The sequence below is a fragment of the Paramisgurnus dabryanus genome, chromosome 19 (assembly GCF_030506205.2).
Source record: "Paramisgurnus dabryanus chromosome 19, PD_genome_1.1, whole genome shotgun sequence".
NCBI lineage: Eukaryota > Metazoa > Chordata > Actinopteri > Cypriniformes > Cobitidae > Paramisgurnus > Paramisgurnus dabryanus.
In genome coordinates this window covers 8,584,329-8,604,195 of record NC_133355.1, presented here as the reverse complement: position 1 = coordinate 8,604,195, position 19,867 = coordinate 8,584,329, and the positions used below count along the sequence as shown (strand labels likewise).

At 38.0% G+C, this 19,867-nt stretch overlaps 1 protein-coding gene across 3 annotated transcripts in view; it reads left to right on the top strand.

Moving 5' to 3' along the window:
- Positions 1-19,867, top strand: part of celf3a (cugbp, Elav-like family member 3a) — a 70,355-nt gene that overhangs the window by 45,256 nt on the left and 5,232 nt on the right. The window contains exons 1-11 of one of the 3 annotated variants that reach the window (XM_065287777.2): positions 3,211-3,808; positions 4,428-4,695; positions 5,207-5,289; positions 15,878-15,926; positions 16,801-16,926; positions 17,542-17,621; positions 17,812-17,955; positions 18,131-18,275; positions 18,358-18,507; positions 18,591-18,671; positions 18,795-18,899. In XM_065287777.2, coding sequence (XP_065143849.1) covers positions 3,782-3,808; positions 4,428-4,695; positions 5,207-5,289; positions 15,878-15,926; positions 16,801-16,926; positions 17,542-17,621; positions 17,812-17,955; positions 18,131-18,275; positions 18,358-18,507; positions 18,591-18,671; positions 18,795-18,899 — 1,258 coding nt within the window. In that variant the 5' untranslated portion in view covers positions 3,211-3,781. Of the gene's footprint in view, positions 1-2,966; positions 3,157-3,210; positions 3,809-4,427; positions 4,696-5,206; positions 5,290-15,877; positions 15,927-16,800; positions 16,927-17,541; positions 17,622-17,811; positions 17,956-18,130; positions 18,276-18,357; positions 18,508-18,590; positions 18,672-18,794; positions 18,900-19,867 lie in introns of those variants that run through there. The other 2 variants (XM_065287785.2, XM_065287773.1) reach the window with 2 other exon arrangements.

The window sequence follows — 19,867 nt, the reverse complement described above, 5'->3', positions numbered from 1 at the left end:
TACTGTGAATGAAGTATTGCACCAGATCATCTAATATGGGTTTAAATCAAATCATTTTATGATTTATAAAATTCAAGTCACCATCACTTTTAAAACATTCCCTCTTTTAAAATTATTTTCAAAATGATTGAACCATGATGCTGTTTTAATTAATTAGTTTTCATTTAGGGTATAGGATTACTGTTTATTGCTCTAGTTGTTTATAATGCATATTGTTTTATGTACATTTCTGGGATAGTCATCTTTGCCAGAATTCCTTGGAGGAGTGATTCAGCCGATGTTATTTATTGTCTATAATATCAAATTTCATAGCCTTAAACTTATGAAGGCTTGATAGGGTTTAAAGCATATTTACCCCCAGCTAAAATCTTTGGTTTACAAAAACTGGGAACATTAGATTCAAGAGTATTCCCAGAAGGGACATCCTAATGTCCCCTATATATTTTCTTAACAGAATGTTGTGCAAGCCTTTATATTGAGGATCTTTTTGCTCTATCACTAACACTGACAGTCTTTTTCATTTCACTGACTTTGACCTTTCAGTAGGTTTTCAGTACATACTGAAATAGCCACAGCTTGAATAACCAGCAGATGTCGTTGTTAATTCAACTGTTTGGTCTTAACCAGTTGAGTCATCGGTGACTCGTGTAAGCTTGTGTGTGTATACGTGCATGAAATGTTTGTGCTTTGGGACACACTGTATGATTTTTGTGTGCCGAACGTGAGATTGATAGAAAGATGGGGTGTTTAATCTATAGATTTAAGGTTATTGGCAAAACCACACCAGTGGGGGATTTAAGGGTTGGTAGCAGATGGTTGTCAAATTCAATCTCACACAAGTAGAAGTGTCTCAAAGTTAGTGTACACCCAGAGCAAGACAGGCTAACACAAAATCATTAAAACGGATTACAGATACACTAGGGGGGATGTACATGGACCACATGGGGTGTGATGTGATGGGTATATTCTCACAAATTCTTTTTTCTTATGGTAATTAATGAGTTAATATAAATGTGCATTTTCTTCACGATCGTGAAGCTTGAGAAAATGCTCGACCACATAGCGAGCAAATCACGTCGTTGAAGTGGGCGTTAATTTGCGAGGAAACATGATTTGGCTGGATGTAGTTTCAGCACCGTGGTCAGAGCTCGATGAGAACAAAAGGCGGATTAGCGTCCTTGATATCAGGGAACGTCTATAGTTTACAATCACAGACGAAAAACGAACACCCACTTTAAGCAGTTACATCCCTAACGGTATTTTACATATACATTTATGGTTTTGGCAGACGCTTTTATCCAAGGCTGTGGTCTGTGAATTATAATATCTTTATATAAGTGTTTCATGTGAAACAGTTAGCCTACCAGTTTAGCTAAATTTTTAAGAGTTTAGCAGATGCCTGTATCCGAAGCTATGTACAGTGCATTCAAGTTATATCCTTATGTGTGTTCCCTGGGAATCAAGCGCATGACCCTTTGCATTACTAATTCAGTGTTGAACCAAAGATATTTAATATTAACAAGATGTGTCACTGGTATTGATATGAATGGGGGAGATCACAAAGGTCAGAATGGCCACGCTAGTCCCGCCTCCCGGTAAAAGAACCAATCGTCAACCGTTAAAAAATTGAATCCTCTTTAAACATGCGCAAAAATGATTCAATTGAAATTATTCGATTCTATGCATGTTTAGAGAGGATTACATGTTTAAAATTATTTGATCAAAAATAACAGCGCAGTGAAGCAAATTTTTGAAAGGGGACATTTCACATTACTTTTTTAAGATTATGTATTTAAAGTTTTAGCTTAAAGGTCACCTATTTCATTGCTAAAAACAACGTTATTTTGTGTATTTGGTATAATACAATGCGTTTACGTTAAAACACATTATTTTCCACATACCGTAAATTTTTGTAGCTCCAGATTTTACTCTCTTCCTGAAACGCACGGTTTTGAAAAGCTATGTGTCCCTGATTGGCCAGCTAATCTGTACGTACCTCGTGACGCCCCTTACCATGTTTGAAAGATTCGGTCACAATGCAGTGCCAACAGGAGTTAACTTACAGGCTGTGAGTGTGAAGCGTAAGGAATGATGATAATGTCGGTCTTCTCTACGTCACCAATCTGAGGAAGTAAACTGTTGCCTACAATCCGTGTGTTTGTTGTAGTCCAAGAAAAGAGATTTATGTAAAACCTTTTGTTTATCGTTAACATGTACTTATACCACTTACACACCAAAGGAAACGTATAAACGTGAATCGGACAAGAGGTGCTCTTTAAAATCATGTTAAAATTGCCACTTTGTAGATGTGAGCAAAAATTTGCTGTTTTTGGGTGTGTCCATAATAAGTGGCAGTGCCGTGGTTGGATAATGCAGATTAAGGGGCGGTATTATCCCCTTCTGACATCACAAAGGGAGCCAAATTTACCTTTTTTTCACATGCTTGCAAAGAATGGTTTACCAAAATGAAGTTACTTGCTTTTTCTTTTTCACATTTTCTTAGTTGATAGAAGCACAAATCAGATTTTCATGATTTGTCCCCTTTAAAGAGACTTTGGTAGAACTGAACAATATACCTTACTGCAGTGGTAGGCAATGTCGGTCCTGGAGTGCAGAGTTTAGCTCCAGCTCTCTTATCAAGCAAACTTGAACAACTAATCAAGGTCTAAATAGTTACCTGAAAACTACAGGTATGCAAGATTTTATCAGGGTTGGAGCTAAAATCAGCAGGACATTGGCACTCCAAGACCGACGTTGCCTATGCCTGCTTTACTGTGTTATGATACTTAATGTTCAGTAAAGTGTAACACCTATAAAAGGTATTTTAATTTAAATTTATTATAAAATTAAGTGTATACGTATCCACACATATGTCTTAATTAGACGGTAGATGCAGTGTGCATGGTAATGAAACAATCAGCTGTTCATTGACAGCAACCTGTGTTTTTGCGGCTATGTTTTGTAAGGAGAAAATACAGACACTCCCTTAAGCCGAGTAAGCATCACGGTTTCCACACCCCGAGGGAGGACAGGAGATGGACAGGAGGGGGACACCGGCTTTCGACGTCAAAAGCTACGGGTTATACAGAGTGTCAACACCGTGAATATAGACTACAGTGTTAACGTGTGTCGTCTTCACAGCCTCAGCGTAAATTCGTAAGTGGAAATGTGTTTTATTTGCATCTGTACCTCTATCGATTCACGCATTCATTCTAGTCAACAGGAGATGTTTGAGAGGGCAAAGACAGACAAAAACCCTGACGGTTCAAGGGTGATTTAGTTAAATCTTCTGTGATTTGCTATGAAGCTAAATCTTTTATGAGAGGCCTCTTTATCTGTGCACGAGCATCTTTTACAACCAGACGGAAAATGGCAAATAAACAAACATCCCCTTGGGATTAACAAAAAAAGAGAGAGAAGGAAACGATAACAAATGTCAGCTTTCCGCACACGGGAAAGCTCGTAAGATTTAAATAAGCATATCAATATTTATTGATTTAAAGGTTAGAAGTTGCTTGGATATCTCTGTGCGTTTTTCTCGATCATGTATGTGCGTATCTATGTGCAGTTGGTGTCGTGACAAAGAGCCACAATACGCCTGAGCCACCAGTCTGGATTAAACAAAGAAGCAACCGGGATATGCATCAATATTTATGTGCATTTAATTTTATTGTATTCATTTCTAATATGCTGGATCGCCGGAGCTTGTAACACAAGTTTCTTTGTTTTACAGTTGATTTAATTCTTTAAATCTGTATCATCAAAGTCATCCTATTATTTGATGCTGGACGCTACCTCAAGTTGCCTGGTAACATTTTCATCTTTAACATTTGAATCCATTACTAGTTTTGCATGGTTTTATGATAAACAGATTATTCAAATAGTTTGAAATGTTAATGATTACAATTTCATTCATATGCTATATTTATCTGTTTGGTATTGTATCACGTTCGTGTATGTATGACTTTCGACGCTTGCTATACTGAAATATCTTTTGTTTTCCGTTACAATTTTCTGCAAATATTTAAGATCAATCCGTGCAAACTTTGTTTTTGCAGATCAATTTGTATGCCATTTTAAATATTTATGTTGCGTTTTTAAAGTAAAACATTTGCATTGCATTTAACTAAATAAGATGGTACGATATTGATTCGCATACACGTCGAAGCGCGCATTTACGCAAAACTATGAATTCATGTAGCTTAGTTGGTAAAGCATTGCGTTAGCAACACAGACGTAAGGGGTTCGATTTCGAAAAATACACATACTGAAAAAACAATACATTTATTAAAAGTTTTCTGCGTGCAAAATGCCCAAACCAAAGTGTGAAACGTTTCTCTATTCGCTGTTGTAAATGCAAATCAGTTTTTAATGAAAGTCATTATAATGTGTCATCGAGTGGATTCGTGTCTCTCTTCTGTACTCAGAGCTGTCACGTTTCAAACGTTTCCCCCCGGACTCGTGTTTATCACCGCGACTCTCGCTCATCCGCCGGGCCGCTCTCCAGTGCTGAAACACCGGGCGCAGCTGTCGCTCCGTCCCCTGTCCTAATGAAGGAGGCCGACGCTATCAAGCTCTTCATTGGCCAGATCCCACGGAATCTGGAGGAGAAGGACCTGAAGCCCATCTTCGAGCAGTTTGGGAAGATCTACGAGCTCACGGTGATCAAGGACAAGTACACGGGGATGCACAAAGGTAATTAAACGAGATTGACACAGCTCTATTGAACGGGCAGTCTCAAGGGGAGATGGTAGACTAATGGTGCTAGATGAGTTTTCCTCATCATGTCTTAAAAGTAATACTATGTTAAACATCTAATGCCTGTTTGGGGTCCTGCTCGTGATGTCTTGTTTGACACCAGGGCATACGTAACAGTATGTATTATGTATGAGAAAAAATGGTCAAAAATATATTCCCTAGCTGTCACTAGGGCAGTACCCTATAAAAAGGTCCTAATAGGTACCAAAATGTACCTCTAACATGGGTACCGCCCCAGTGACAGCTGGGGTACGTACATATAAGACTCATGGCATAAATCACTTTGTATTACACAATCTTCGATTTAAAGTTGCATTCATGCATTTAGTCATTCGAGTAAACAAATATAAAAAGGATTTGTGAAACAAATTTCATTTATTTCCATCCGATGTCTCTGTTTCACATTCAGCGTTTTTTTTTTAAATCTACGTTGTGTGTTTTTCTTTAGGTTGTGCATTTCTGACGTACTGTGCGAGAGAGTCAGCCTTGAAGGCCCAGAATGCATTGCACGAGCAGAAGACATTGCCAGGGGTGAGTTGTCACTGTTAATAAAGCGATCGCGGAGACGGGCTATATAAAACAAATGGATTTATTTAAGCCTGAAAACATTTTCAATTGCTACGCTATATATAGGATAAAGCTTTTATCATGAAGGTTCATAACAGGATTAAAGGACATGATGTCGTTTCTAAAAGCGGAAACAACATATTACATGGTTCGGGAAACTGGATCCGTGGAAATCTGTGTTGACTGAACAGACTTTAATTAGGAATGTAGGAGGGCGCAATCCTTGAAGGCATTCGTGATCATGTCGCTCCCTCTCAAGTCGTTGATTAGCTGTTAGGCCATCTGCCGTGCCGTAGCCGTGACAGCCAACCTGTAAAATCAAAAACCTTTTCATCTTTTCTTTATTTTTATTCCCAATTAACCAAGACGTTAATGAATATACCTGTCATGAACCTGAAATAGATGGGAACTTAAAGGGGTCTCGATATACCAACACTGCTTTCCAACTATAGCCAGTCGATGGTTTTTTGAGGAGATACAGATCAAGCAAACCCGAGGGAATCTTTTCCGCTCAGATTCTATTTAAGCATGTTTAATTTCCACAAGCGGAAGCAACATGAGCACAAGAGGGACGTGGCGTAAATGCACAGACGTGATGTTGACTAAGCGCCCAATCAGAAGAGAGCAGATCAAGCTTCTGGTGAAGCAGAACAGAACTGTGCTCCTGCCAGACGTAGGCTAATGACTTTATTACACATTAAACAACGTTAAAGTGATATTATAAACAACAAAATGAAATTGAAAGAGTGAACAGTATCCTGGTTTTGTGGTGATCAGTGTTTGCTTAGATTGGACCGGCGTTATGCGCGTGTGTGCTTGCATGCTAACTCCAGAACAAATCCCGTTATTAGCATGACAGTAGTCTGACCTTTGCGACCTCAGCGGGCTCCCCCAGCTTTAAATCCTCCATTTTTTCCATCCTACCATTAGTCCACCCCTGTCACCTAAGCCCGGTGAGATGGTGTACACATACCCCCCCAAACCGCGTTATTAAGAACAACAGCCCCCCTCTCCTAAAGAGAAATCTCTCTTCCTCTTTCTTTCTTTCTTTCTTTACACACGGAGACATCCCAGCTGTATGGCATTATTACCAGCTCATGGCACCTGCCATTCAGAGCAGGCCCCACCCCCAGCCTGTCAATCATGGCGAATTGCTCCGGCAACGCTTGTGATGTGTGTTTAGGGTGCGTGCGCGGGTGAGATAGGAATTGCGACCATGATGGGGGAGAAAACCAGATAAGATGTTTCTTACCGGATCTGTTTTGCCTTTGTTCACACTGCATCCAGATCTGATTTAAGTTTCAGATGATATTTTGTATCTCTACATCCGTTGCTATAGCAACGACTGATGCTAAATTAATTTTGTAGTAAAAGAGGAAATTTATTTTTCTTTTTATAAATGTATGCGGCAGTCATACACTGTTCACAACATGGCAAATATGGAGCGATCAAATCTTTAGACGCATTTGGGTGATTCTCGCGAAATTAGACTTATGAGGTGTTATGAAACATTTTGATAAAAAAAAGTAAATGCAAAGTAAGAGTATCAAAGTAAGAAGCATACAGTTACAAACACATCTCTTCATGTAATATTTCGCACATGATTTCAAATGACATCATACAAACCAATTTAGTTGTTTTTTTAACATTTAAGTTGAAATTTATCATTACCACAACGTGTCCATGACTGGATTTGGGTTGTTTGACATCTTAAAAATCTAAAAAATAAAAAGCTGCAGTCCATGTTATACTATAAACATTTACAGTAAAGAAACATGTGGTATTTGGTGGTCATTGGTAAAAGTAGAGACAATAATAAGGAATATAAATGTGTCCAAGACTAATTTTCTCATCCTCCACAACAATTTTCCATCATTGTTTAAGCCCTCAAGGAACTAACTTTAAAAAAAAAATTGTTGGAAGGGACATAATTGACTGTGACACTCAAGATGGCTACCAGGTAAGCAGTTCTTATTTTTCCTCTCCAGATAAAAGTTGAAATTTTGTTTGTCATAGTACCTAGACAACTTTTTAGTTCTCATTACCGAAACATGAGTTTGTAAATGCATATATTTAATGTAATATCATGTTGCGGTAATGATCATTTTTTATAATTCTATAGGAAATATGTTTTAAATCCTCTAAAAATAATGGTTGGGACCTTAATCTTATATGTGCAAAAAAGAAATTGACTTCAAGGGCTTTTAAAAAAAATCTGATGCTGGACAACTTCTAAGTCTGGGTTTCGTGAGAATCACCCAATTGCATTTGCATGTGATCAAACAACTAAACTGATTTAGGTCGTATATGGCATAAAATCAGATGCCCGGGCGCTTCCTTATTATACTTTCCGTTTGTACTTCACGAAAAAGTGCCTTTAATTTCGCCAACATTAAAGCCATGAATAAAAGATCCACTGTGAGCAGTGAATTGAAGGGAGAGGTAAGGAGGGGAGGAGGGGTTGAACAGATGGCATGGTTGGAGTGGCACCTGGTCTTATGTTTAATTTCAGGTGAGAGAGACACAGTGATTGTGAGAATAGAGATGCGTGCTCTTCTTTCGGGTTTACCATCTTCTCCTCCCCCTTGTTATCTCTCCTCATCGCTTCTATCTCTCGCTCTCAGCTTATCGTTGCCATCCCAACATGTTTGCTTAGCTCTGTTTATCACACGGCACAACAAAGCGCCAAGCGTCGTCCAACACACTCTTAAAACCAGCGCCCCATTCACGTACAAGCTCTCAGCATCTCACGATTGCCTGAATCAGTTTGTAATTCGCTTATTGGCTCATATTTTATATACCCTACGGCCTAATCCACATTGGAGTTTAAACAAACAGCAAAAATATTGATGAGTTTGAAACACAGATTTATAGTAAAATATGACTCAGCTGGACGCCATGCGACTTTATTGTTTAGTGTTTTTTATTAAGCTCTGCGGTTTTTAGTGGTTTAAGTTGTTTTGCTTGCTATTTCAGGAAAAGCTTGACTCTTGCCTCAGCCGTGGGAATCGTGACTCGAAATCGAGATGTGGTTGAACAGCAGGACAGATCAGCTAGCTTATTCTTTTACTATTTTATTATTTTTTAATGCTTTTAAACTTAGTTTGAAGCTTTACATTATCACTCCTCCTCTAGATCTGGGTTCCCATTTGGTTATTAATAGTGCATGTTATTACATACAGATCTTTACTTAAGCCGTCTATAAAGTATATTTTTGCGTTATCGTGCTTGGGACGAGTTGTGCGTCTGAACCCATGTGTTTAAAAGAGCGTCTGTCGTGCCTTTGTTGTGGGGGAAGGGAGGGCAGGTGTTGTTACCCAGAGAAGGGGGTGGATTGTGTGAGCGAATGTCTGGATGTTTGTTTGTGGTTTGATGCAATGTGCTCATTTTTATTTCTACAGTAGTATGTTTATTGTACGCAGAAATTCAAACAAGACGAGATTTGTTGAAATAAGTTTTGTATAGTGCATGCTTTTGATGGTCACCGTGCTACGTACTGTATGTTGTTTCAAGTACACGTAAAAAAGCGTAAATCTGCGAAAATTTTATTGTGCATGTAAGGGAGTGTGCACAAACTCATACACTTTTAAATTAAAAGTCCCTTAAAGGTATAGTTCACCCAAAAATGAAAATTGTGTCATTATTTACTCATCCTCATGTTATTTTAAACCTGTATTCATTTCTTTGTTCTGCTGAACACAAAGTAAGATATTTTGAGGAATGTTTGTAACCAACCCATTGTTGGGCACCATTGACTTCCATATACCTCAAAAAATGATTTAAGAAAAAAAATTCTTAGTATTTTTGTCTTGTTTTCAATAAAAATATCTAGTCTATCTAAAAAGTCTACGTTTTTAGACCAAAAATATCAAATTTAAGTGATTTTGTGCATAAAACAAGCAAAAAAATCTGCCAATGGGGTAAGCAAAAAAATCTTGAAAAAACAATTCTAGAAAAATTCTGCTTACCCCATTGCTTGTTTTATGCACAAAATCACTTAAATTTGATATTTTTGGTCTAAAAACTAGACTTACTTTCTTGGGTCGTTTTTCTCATCAAGAAAAGCATCCTAATTTAAGAATTAATTTTTAGATATTTTTACTGAAAACAAGACAAAAATACTAAGAATTTTTGTTCTTAAATCCTTTTTTGCGCTGTACTGGTATTTTTTCCTACTATGGAAATCAATGGTGCTTCTGTTTCCTGCTTATTAAAAACATCTTCTTTTGTGTTCATCAGAACAAAGAAATTTATACATGTTTGCAACAACATGAGGGTGATTAAATGATGACAAAATTTTTGGGTGACCTATCCCTTTAAAGCTTCTTTGTATGGTTCCTTAAAGAACTTTTAACATCCTTAAAACCTTTCACGTGTGGTTCAAACTATAGAAAGATAAATACGAAGCGTGTTTGGGAAAACCACACTTTTTACCACCTTCACTTTACTTTTTGACACAAAAGAGGCGAGCCAATCATATCAGACTAACCCGATCTGACACTTTTGAAGCCTAGTCAAGTATGTGGTCGCTTTCCTTCTAGAACTGCTAGATTAAGTATATTTGACTTGGTGTCAGTGTCTATACTCACATCCAGACAAGATGAGTCCATTGTTCGACTGAATTGAAGGGTTACAGGGTTCGAGAGCGCAAAAGAGTGACAGAGGTGAAAGTAGGTCTAATTAAAGAGAAATTGGATGGATATGTGAAAAGGAGGGGTAGGGGGTAAATTGGGGGAAGGGGGGAAATGAAAGAAAATTTGACATAATGAGCCGCGGGTGGTGGCGGGGGGGAAGGGGCGCCGTTGAAAGGGGAGGTGGCGGACGTCCACGAGCTTAAAGACAGACATCTGCTTGCAAGAGTGCGTGTGGCCATTGATGATTACAAAGTCCACGAGAGCAGAACTTAATCTGACACGCATCTCTCTATACAGCATGAACGGTGGATTTCGTCCCATCGTTGAGAAATAAAAGAATTAACGGAGATCGTATTATTATTCTTATAGGATATCATGGCTACAGAAATTGCAGCGAAAACTGTTCAGACAGAAAACAATGACGAACGTTGATTATGATAAAGTCGCAAACATCTTCGACCGCTCCTGCTTTCTCATTTGATCGGTCGGATTGACTTCATTTGTTCTCCGGAACAAATCACAAATCTTAAGAGCTTGTTTGCCAGGGGTAATCTGTCTTCTTTCTGAGTGTGTCCCAGATCAATATTATTGCTCAGGAAGAGGACATAAACACACTAAATGATGAATATGACATTTGCAGATTTCCTGAGGAATAAGGACTTATCGAACTTTCAATTTGCAGTGTCCCAAAGGGGTTTCATTTAAGCATAAATATTATATAGAGTAACAAATGCTTCTTTCGTTATGTCTGTTTACTGTTTAAGGTGAAACAATGAGAGTTTAAAGTCTTTGTAACCAGTGTAACCAGTGTAAGGTCTAGTGATTTGGCCAATTGATTAGAGCGTATTGATTATTTCATTGATGAGGATTGAAGGTTGAAGTGATGTTTAATGGTGGTTGACATGAGTGACGGGCGGCATTTTGTTTCATACTACTACTAAAAGTAAGAACATTTTCTAGTTTTTATTAAATTATAATACATATTTAATATCACATACACAGATTTGTTACAAAGCCATTTATACGTTTCCATCTTCATTCTGCATTAAGAAAAGTTAACATCCAACTATCCTTCTTATTCAAATAAATGTGTTTGCACTGGCTGTATTTCTGAAAACGGTAATGGGTGATTCTCACGAAATCCAGACTTAGGTGTCCAGCATCAGATTCTTTTTTTAAAAGCCCTCGAAGCCAATTTTTTTTGCACGTATAAGATTAAGGTCTGAACTTACTATAACCATTATTTTTCTAAAATATTTCCTATAGAATAATACATTTTTTTAAATTATAATTATAAAAAATTATCATTACCGCAACATGATATTACATTAAATATTTTCATTTACAAACTCATGTTTCGGTAATGAGAACTAAAAAGTTGTCTAGGTACTATGACAAACAAAATTTCAACTTTTATCTGGAGAGATAAAATAAGAACTGCTTACCTGGTAGTCATCTTGAGTGTTCACAGTTAATTATGTCCCTTCCAACAATTTTTTTTTGTTGAAAATGTTAGTTCCTTGAGGGCTTAAACAATGATTGAAAATTGTTGCGGAGGATGAGAAAGTTGGTCTTGGACAGATTTATATTCCTTATTATTGTCTCTACATTTACCAATGATCACCAAATACCACATGTTTCTTTACTGTAAATGTTTATAGTATAACATGCACTGAAGCTTTTAATTTTTTAGATTTTTTAATTAAAAATATTTCATGTCAAAGAACCCAAATCCAGTCGCGGTAATGACAATTTCCCCCCTTAAATGTGGAAAAAACAACAAAATTGGTTTGTATGATGTCATTTGAAATCATGTGCAAAATAGTACGTTTGTAACTGTGTGCTTCTTATGTTGATACTCTTACTTTCCATTTACTTTTTTATCAAAATGTTTCATGACACCTCATAATTCTAATTTCGCGAGAATCACCCTAATATGTTTTTCATGTTCGTCGCTTATGTTTGAACACCGCAACTCTGTGTTTGTTCTAAAATGGCAGATTGATAGAGCAACCGAAAGAATAAGCGAGAAAAAACGAGATTGGTATGAAAGAGAGTGGAATATATGGGGGTGGGGTGTCGAGCAGGTTGATTACGGTCGCAGGTCCTGTTGCCAGGAGACGGCTGGGACGAGGGATGCTGGGTTGCTAGGAAACCGGCTCAATGCAATGGGCAGCGTTGCATGATGGGTACAGAGGCGAGATTGAGAACGGTCTTTGTGTAGATACACACCTACTTAAACATCTGCCACACAGCACACGTACCGACAAGTCACGAGAGAGATCCACTTGAGCTCGCTTGAATAACACACACGCTCACTCTTTCCATTCACAGAATAACAGCACGAACAAACAGCAGGTCTTGTGGGTTTATTGCTGATTTTTGAGTTCTTATCAGCCACTGCCTTTATGAATATTGCTCATACAGCATGCACATGTATCTGTGCAAACTAATCTGGAAACATCGTGATTTGCTTGCCATATGTGTTCAAGGCACTTTTATGAAGGGTTGGAGCAGAGTAAATGTCAGATGATTAAATAATCTATGGATTTAATATCCTATAATCCCAATGAAATCCCTGGCCTCAGATCAAGGGAGAGATTAAGTGCATGTTCTCATCATGTCAGTGGATATGCTAAAGTGATTTTGCAGGCAGATGAGACTAAGGATGCTGTGTGGAAAGTTTATTTTTTCTTGTATTTGGTAATCGATTGTATTTGCTTACACTGCAAAAATTGCTGTATTTATGCAGCTGGTTGGCAGTAACTTGCTGTAGAAGATAAAGACTGAAAATGTTTATGTTCATTTAACTTTAAACAAACTGTTGTCAGTAAATAACATAAATGTAAAATCTACAGTAAGTTACTGGCAGCTAGTTGACAGTAATACCCAGTAATACAGTAATTTCTACAAAAATGTTTTACAGTGAAATTGCTGTAATTATGCAGCTGGTTGCCAGTAACTTACTGTAGAAGATAAAGACTGAAAATGTTTCATTTTCATTTAACTTTGAACAAACATAAATAACATAAATGTAAAATTTACAGTAAGTTACTGTCAGCTAGTTGCCAGTAATACCCAGTAATACTGTAATTTCTACAGAAATGTTTTACAGTCACTGTAAAAATTGCTGTAATTATGCAGCTGGTTGCTAGTAACTTACTGTAAACGATAAAGACTGAAATGTTTCATGTTCATTTAACTTTGAACAAACATAAATAACATAAATTTTACAGTAAGTTACTGGCAGCTAGTTCCCAGTAATACCCAGTAATACTGTAATTTCAGAATTTTTTTACAGTGTAAATATAGCTTTGTAGACTTCACTTACTGTTGGCTTCCTATACAAAATGTTTAATGCTTAAGTCACATTGGATAAAAGTGTCTGTTAAATGAATAAATGTAAATGTAATGTAATGATTTCCCAGTGTTTCTGAACTTGAGTCATTCTTTTATTGAAATGTGTCAAACTGCATTAACAAAATGTATTTTAACAGTTTTTAATGAAATGTACGCAGTAGCTTTAATGAATGGTTATTGAGTTTAATCTAAAAGAAGGAGTGTGGGTTGGACCGCTCAATTTTCATTGACGCTCTGCATTTGTGGAAACCAACAGGTTTCTTTTTGCCTAGACTGAGGATGAATCTTCGACTGCCTGTTGCTTTGGCAACCATAGCAGTTACCACATCTCTCTCTCTTTTTCTCTCTCTCTCTCTCACTTTTTCTCATCCAATCTCTCTCTCTCTCTCTCTCACTCTCTCTCTTTTCCTCTTTCTTTCTCTCTCTGTTTTCTCTCTCTCTCTCTCTCTCTCTCTCTCTCTCTCTCACACACACACTTTCTTTCCATCCCTGTCTCTTATTTTCCTCTCCCATCACTACCTTTCCCTCCCATCGTCATTCAGGGCAACCTTGTTTACCTGCTGGGTAGCTCGTCTCACCGTTGTCATGGTGACAGGAGGGTTGGTTGCCGTGCCGACCTGAAGTGGCAGTGCCACAACTCTCTCTCTCTCTCTCACTCTTTCACGTCTCTCTCGTCCCTTTGTACCCTCCTTTCTTTTTGTTCTCCGCCACTATCTCTGTTTTCCTTTCTGTAATCCTTGAAGCTACGTGACTCATCACAACGCAGGAAAGCTGTGAATAAAGCTGCTCGTAGACTCAAGGATTTTGTCACACCACATGAAATTTGCAGCCCAAACCGAAGTATATTTAGTGATGTGTTTTTTTTTTTAGGTTTCATAATGTATGGTAAAGGATTACGGTATTCAGGAAGTTCTTGTGAAAACGGCACTGAAATAGCGCAGTCATCTGATTCATTTCAAAGTGCTCGTGCATCAACAGTTGTCCAGGAACTGTGCACTTGAACGCTGTTAAAAATAAAGATCCCAAAATAGATGCCACTGGAGAATGAACCTGTCTAAAAAAAAAAAATAACCATTTTGAAAACCCTTTTCCACGTTTCATTGGAGCGCTTGGTCCTCTTTCGATTAAAGAATGAACAGCTGCAAACGCTACCAAAAAGTTTTGTTTCTCCTGTATGTTTGGAATTGGAAAAATCAGATTCAAGTGCAAAACAAGCTCTTACAGCTGAGATGAGATTAGTCGTGACCACAGGGACTTAAACCAGAAAAGCAGAGGAACCGACGCAGAACGGACGTAATAGTGGGTGTAGCAGATCTTTGCATTACCAAACCAATCAATGAGACCTGCTTCATTAGTCATCCTGATAAATGCCCTTGTGTTTTTGTCCTCCTATGTGTGTCGTGTTATATGTTTTGGGCGTGCAATGAAACAGTGAAAGTCATTATGTATGGTTTATACGACTCTGTGCGGGATCAATACGGACCCCGGATGAGTGATCGCGCCCGGTTGGTTAAAACGGAGCGATCTGGTTCGGGCCGAAATGTCACCTGCTGCATAATTAACGCCTTTTATGTTGATTTTGGCAATTTAGCTCAGGGCTTCTCTCCGGGCATCTCGTTCATTCCTTTAACTAATTGCATTTATTTAAATTAGAGCTGTACTGATTGAGCAATTCCATGTGGAGTTATGAATTACAATAGCAGTGCCATTTACACATTATTTTTGTCAATATAAAAGGTTAATTCATGTCTTGTTTGAGAATGTCGAGATGTTTTTTACTGAAAAAGCAATAATATGAATAGGATCTGTTGCTGTGTATCCAGATGGTGTACATGGAGTTTTCTTTTTACATATCATCCATCCCTCTCTCTCTCTCCCCTGGTTTGTTTCAGAAGCCCAGAATGTCACCATTTTAATCTGCTGTGCGTCTGTAATCCAGATTAGCCGGCGAGCTCAGTTAATCCCATCACTTCCCCAATCCCGCGTGGGCGTGCACTTTTCCTGAAGCCCAAATGAGAACGAGAGAGAGGCGGGATTAGGTGTGAGCAAGAGCGGAAAAGCATAACACTGATTCTTGATGAGAGAGCGAGAGAGAGAGAGAGGCCTGAAATGGAGGCAAGCAAGTTCAAAGGGCTTCACAGATGGAACAAAGGAGGAAGATAAAGGGAGTTAAATGTAACGAAAGCAGATCCAGTGTGGATTTTTTTCTGTTATAAACAAGAGGAAATTTCCACAAAACGAGTTTGCTCTTTCAACAAATAAAATGAGGTCCTTAACCTTATTGAGCGGAAACGTTGAGTCAAGCTCGGATATTATATGAGCTGTTTTATTTCAAATCATTTAATTTACATTTTTCAGTGTTTAAATTTTTACAACCCTGTTACGAAAACAAAACAAAAATTGTTTTAGTACACTTAGTTTAGGTTAAAATTGCCGGAGATATTGAAAGATGGGCAGCTCAAGGGATCAACATGATGAACTTGCATTCAGACACACAAGGAATTGATGGTGCTGGATTATGAAGTGTATTTGATCGTGTGATGTGATCTGTGTTTCAGATGAACCGCCCCATTCAAGTAAAGCCAGCGGACAGTGAGGGACGAGGAGGTACTACATAACACACACACACACCCAAACCAAAACCTACCGTAGACTTCTGCTGTTTTTATATATGGCTAAATATAAATACAATTAATCCTAGATCAGAAACGTTTGGAAATGTATAAAAGTTTGGATATAGTGTTTTACAAATGTGAGAACGTTCCAAATTCCAATAAATAGGACATATATGTTGTTGTTATTATTAGGGTTGCATAACGATTAACCGATTAATTGCGATTAATCTATTAATCGTGATTAATCTATTGCTGAATAATAAATGTTTTTGTTTATAAATCATATTTGTGTGTGTGAACTGTGTATAATAATTATGTATATATAAATATGCACACATGCATGTATAATTTTAAGAAAAAAACATATATTTATACATTAAGTATTTATATATAATATAAATTATACTTAAATATACAAGTGTATATACACATCTAAACATTTCTTAAATATTTACATGCATATGTGTGTATTTATTTACACAAAGTTAATATACACAGTACATATATGAACTTTATTCTGCAATAGATTAATCCCGATTAATCGTTATGCAACCATATTTATTATAAGAATTGAATATAAGTGCTTGATTTATCCTGATTTGTGTTTATCAGATTTGAATGTAATGAACCATTCTTACTGAAAAATCACTGAATGAGAAGAAAGAGATTTAATAATCTCTTATTAGGTGAAAATGTCAGTCCTCCAGGGTGTAAATAGGGTGCAATTGACAGTCCTCTAGTGGCCTCTAGTGGCTAAAAATGTCATTACAGCGTTGAAAATTACACTACCAAGTGTCTCACTTCAATATGATGCATAATCTCACATTACCAATGTGTTAACGTGTACCGTCTCTTACTATATGTAGACAGGAAGCTGTTCGTGGGCATGTTGGGCAAGCAGCTGTCAGACACGGATGTCAGAAAGATGTTCGAACCTTTTGGGAGTATAGAAGAGTGCACGGTGCTCAGAGGGCCTGACGGGGCAAGCAAAGGTGCGTAGACAACATTCAAATGCCACTGTAAACAGGGTTGCCTAAATTATAATTATACTATTTCCAGAATTTGTTTGGGATTGAAGTAAAGATTGTCATTTTAAAAATATAATTTTCATGAATAACAGGAAACACTGTTATACCACATCGAGGAGTGCTGCCATCCCCATAGCCTAAAAATCCTTTTAATATATGGTCCCGGGTTAGGGGACGTATCAGATAGTAAACAGATGCTGCTAGCCAAAATGTTTAGGGTGGTAGCTGAGAAAGGTAACAGCATCTTTCAATACAATTACAGAAAACTAGTATTGTCTTCCTCTGTGTTCATTCACGCATGTGTATGTGGCTAATAAATGATGGTCGGTTCGGCACACAGGCTGTGATTTGTGACGTGATGGATGTGTGTGCGAGGGGTAATTAAGGATGAGCGTGAATGGAACAGATGCACCTGCTGTAGTAAATCATTAACGGCTTCTCTTTAACCTCCCAAATGTAAAACGATTGTAGGTCATGGGATCTAGTGTGACCATTTGTCCCAGTTTGATCTAATTTCATTCCTTTAATTACTCCCATTGAAGATGCATTCGTCTAACAATGTGTTTGTGTATATTGCAGGTTGCGCGTTCGTAAAATATCAAAATAACGCAGAGGCACAGGCGGCTATTAGCGCGCTACATGGAAGTCGCACTCTTCCGGTTAGTATGGATGCACATTCAAGATTGATCCCACTAACACACCTACAAACTTAAACGAACAGTACAGCATTGTTCAGTGTATTGATACTGACTCAATGAATGAATGCAGACAGTGTCTTTATGCATTCACCCACGACATATTTTACATTTCTCAGTTTGTTACTTAAGCCAGATGTCTTTATTCCTCCAGGGTGCTTCCTCTAGTCTGGTGGTTAAGTTTGCGGATACAGAGAAGGAGAGAGGAATCAGGCGCATGCAGCAGGTGGCCTCGCAGCTGGGTGTCATCAGTCCCATGAGTCTACACCTGGGCGCCTACAACGCTTACACACAAGCAGTGAGGATTAATGCCACATAAAACCTAGTGATAGTTAGCGTTTATGTAGCTGATGGGGTCATGGGTTTGATACCCAGGGAACAATTTACTGTTTTCTACATAATGTAAAAATATAACCTTTAATATTGAGTAAGATCAATTTGAAATTGTATTTACACTTTATTCACTTTTTTAGCTTGTCCAGCAGCAGGCATTGGTGGCTCAATCTGCATATCTGTCTCCCGTGGCGACGGTTGCTGCGGTGCAAATGCAACAATTGGCTGCTCTCAATCCCAACAGCATCATAGCCACGCCCATTGCCTCAATCACACCGTCCTCAGGTAAATACAAATCATGTTCACGGTGACCATTCTCATTATTTATTCATTTCCTGTTTATTCATGATTGGCATTTCTGCTCAAGGTACGAGCACCCCGCCAACAATGGCTGCCACGCCTGTGCCTGCTCTTCCTCCACCTATCGCAGTCAACAGTTACACCCCAGTCCCTGCACCGCCCAATGGCCAGTCTGCCACTGAAGCCCTTTACACCAATGGTGTTCACCCATATCAGGGTAAGAAGCTTTCTCCAGTGAATAAAAATGAAAATGCAATTTCTGAGGTTGTTCACTTTAATTTCGCTTTGTGTTTTCATTAGTCGTCTGTTTTAATTCTTTAGCTCAGAGCCCCGCGTTGGATCCACTTCAGCAGGCCTATACAGGCATGCAACACTACACGGGTGAGAACTGGGCTTAAGTCATTTTATTGTTTTCTACACAAAATCGTAAAGAACATTCTGTTAAAAATATAACCTCTACATTGATACCACGTCAAATGTTTAACCTCATAACTCCACCCACAGCTACATATCCTGCTGCTTACGGATTGGTCGGTCAGCTATTTCCTCATCAGCCCACCTTGGTTGCCCAGCAACCCCAGCAGCCACAGCAGTTGCAACAACGAGAAGGTAATGATGTCATTTCCTGTCCCAATGACAACAATAACCAATAGTGGGGTTTCCATCCAAACGTAAAAGCTAAGGGAGCTGATTTGTTGCCTCGCTGCCTCATGAAGCAATCACTCCGAAGGCATGGAGACAGCTTCGACTCCGAGAAATGCATTCGGACAGACTTCATAAACAGCATTATGGAATTCAGTTTGAAATATAAACAGAGAGCGCTTTTGTGATAACTAATCCCATAATTAAAAACTACAATACTAATTTCTCACTAGAAATGTAATCAAAAGGTGTAAAAAGTGAAAATATGACTTTATTTACACTAAATTTGTGCTCCAGCCGTTTCCTTGGCCGGCATTTAATTTTTTCTAACTCGTCCAGGCTCGACCAATCACATTCTCTGTGTACGCCCACGCATAGAATTGTGGAACAGGACAATGAAGGTATCTCAGAAGACAGGAAGTAAACAAACATTGGATTCAGACATGGCTTGATGCCTTAATGCCTTGCCATTTTATAGCTTTCGGACGCAGGCCTTTTTAAAATTCTCAAAAACAGAAAAAAAACAAATGCGAAACTTTTTTGTATATGTATCAGCCACCAATATGTATCATTGGCCGATTTTTTTTTATGAATTTTAAACCATCGGCAATAGCACGAGAAAGACCGATACTAATTGTTTATTAACTCTTTCCCCGCCATTGACGAGTTATCTAATCTAGTTCTAATTAAGAGAAAACATTTGCATGATAAAAAACGGGTTCCTGATGAGTTTTTATGTTAATGTGTAATACCCCGATTATATCCACTAGATGGCTTTTATTTTACCAAATGTATAAAAACTGAAGCAAAAATTTTATACGTTGTGAAAATGCAATTATTTCAGCTTTTTGCTAAAAAATATAAAAAATAACATATTCAAGGGTTTTTAAGCAGAAAAAAAAATATAAAGGATGAAACAGTTTTTTTCACGTTTT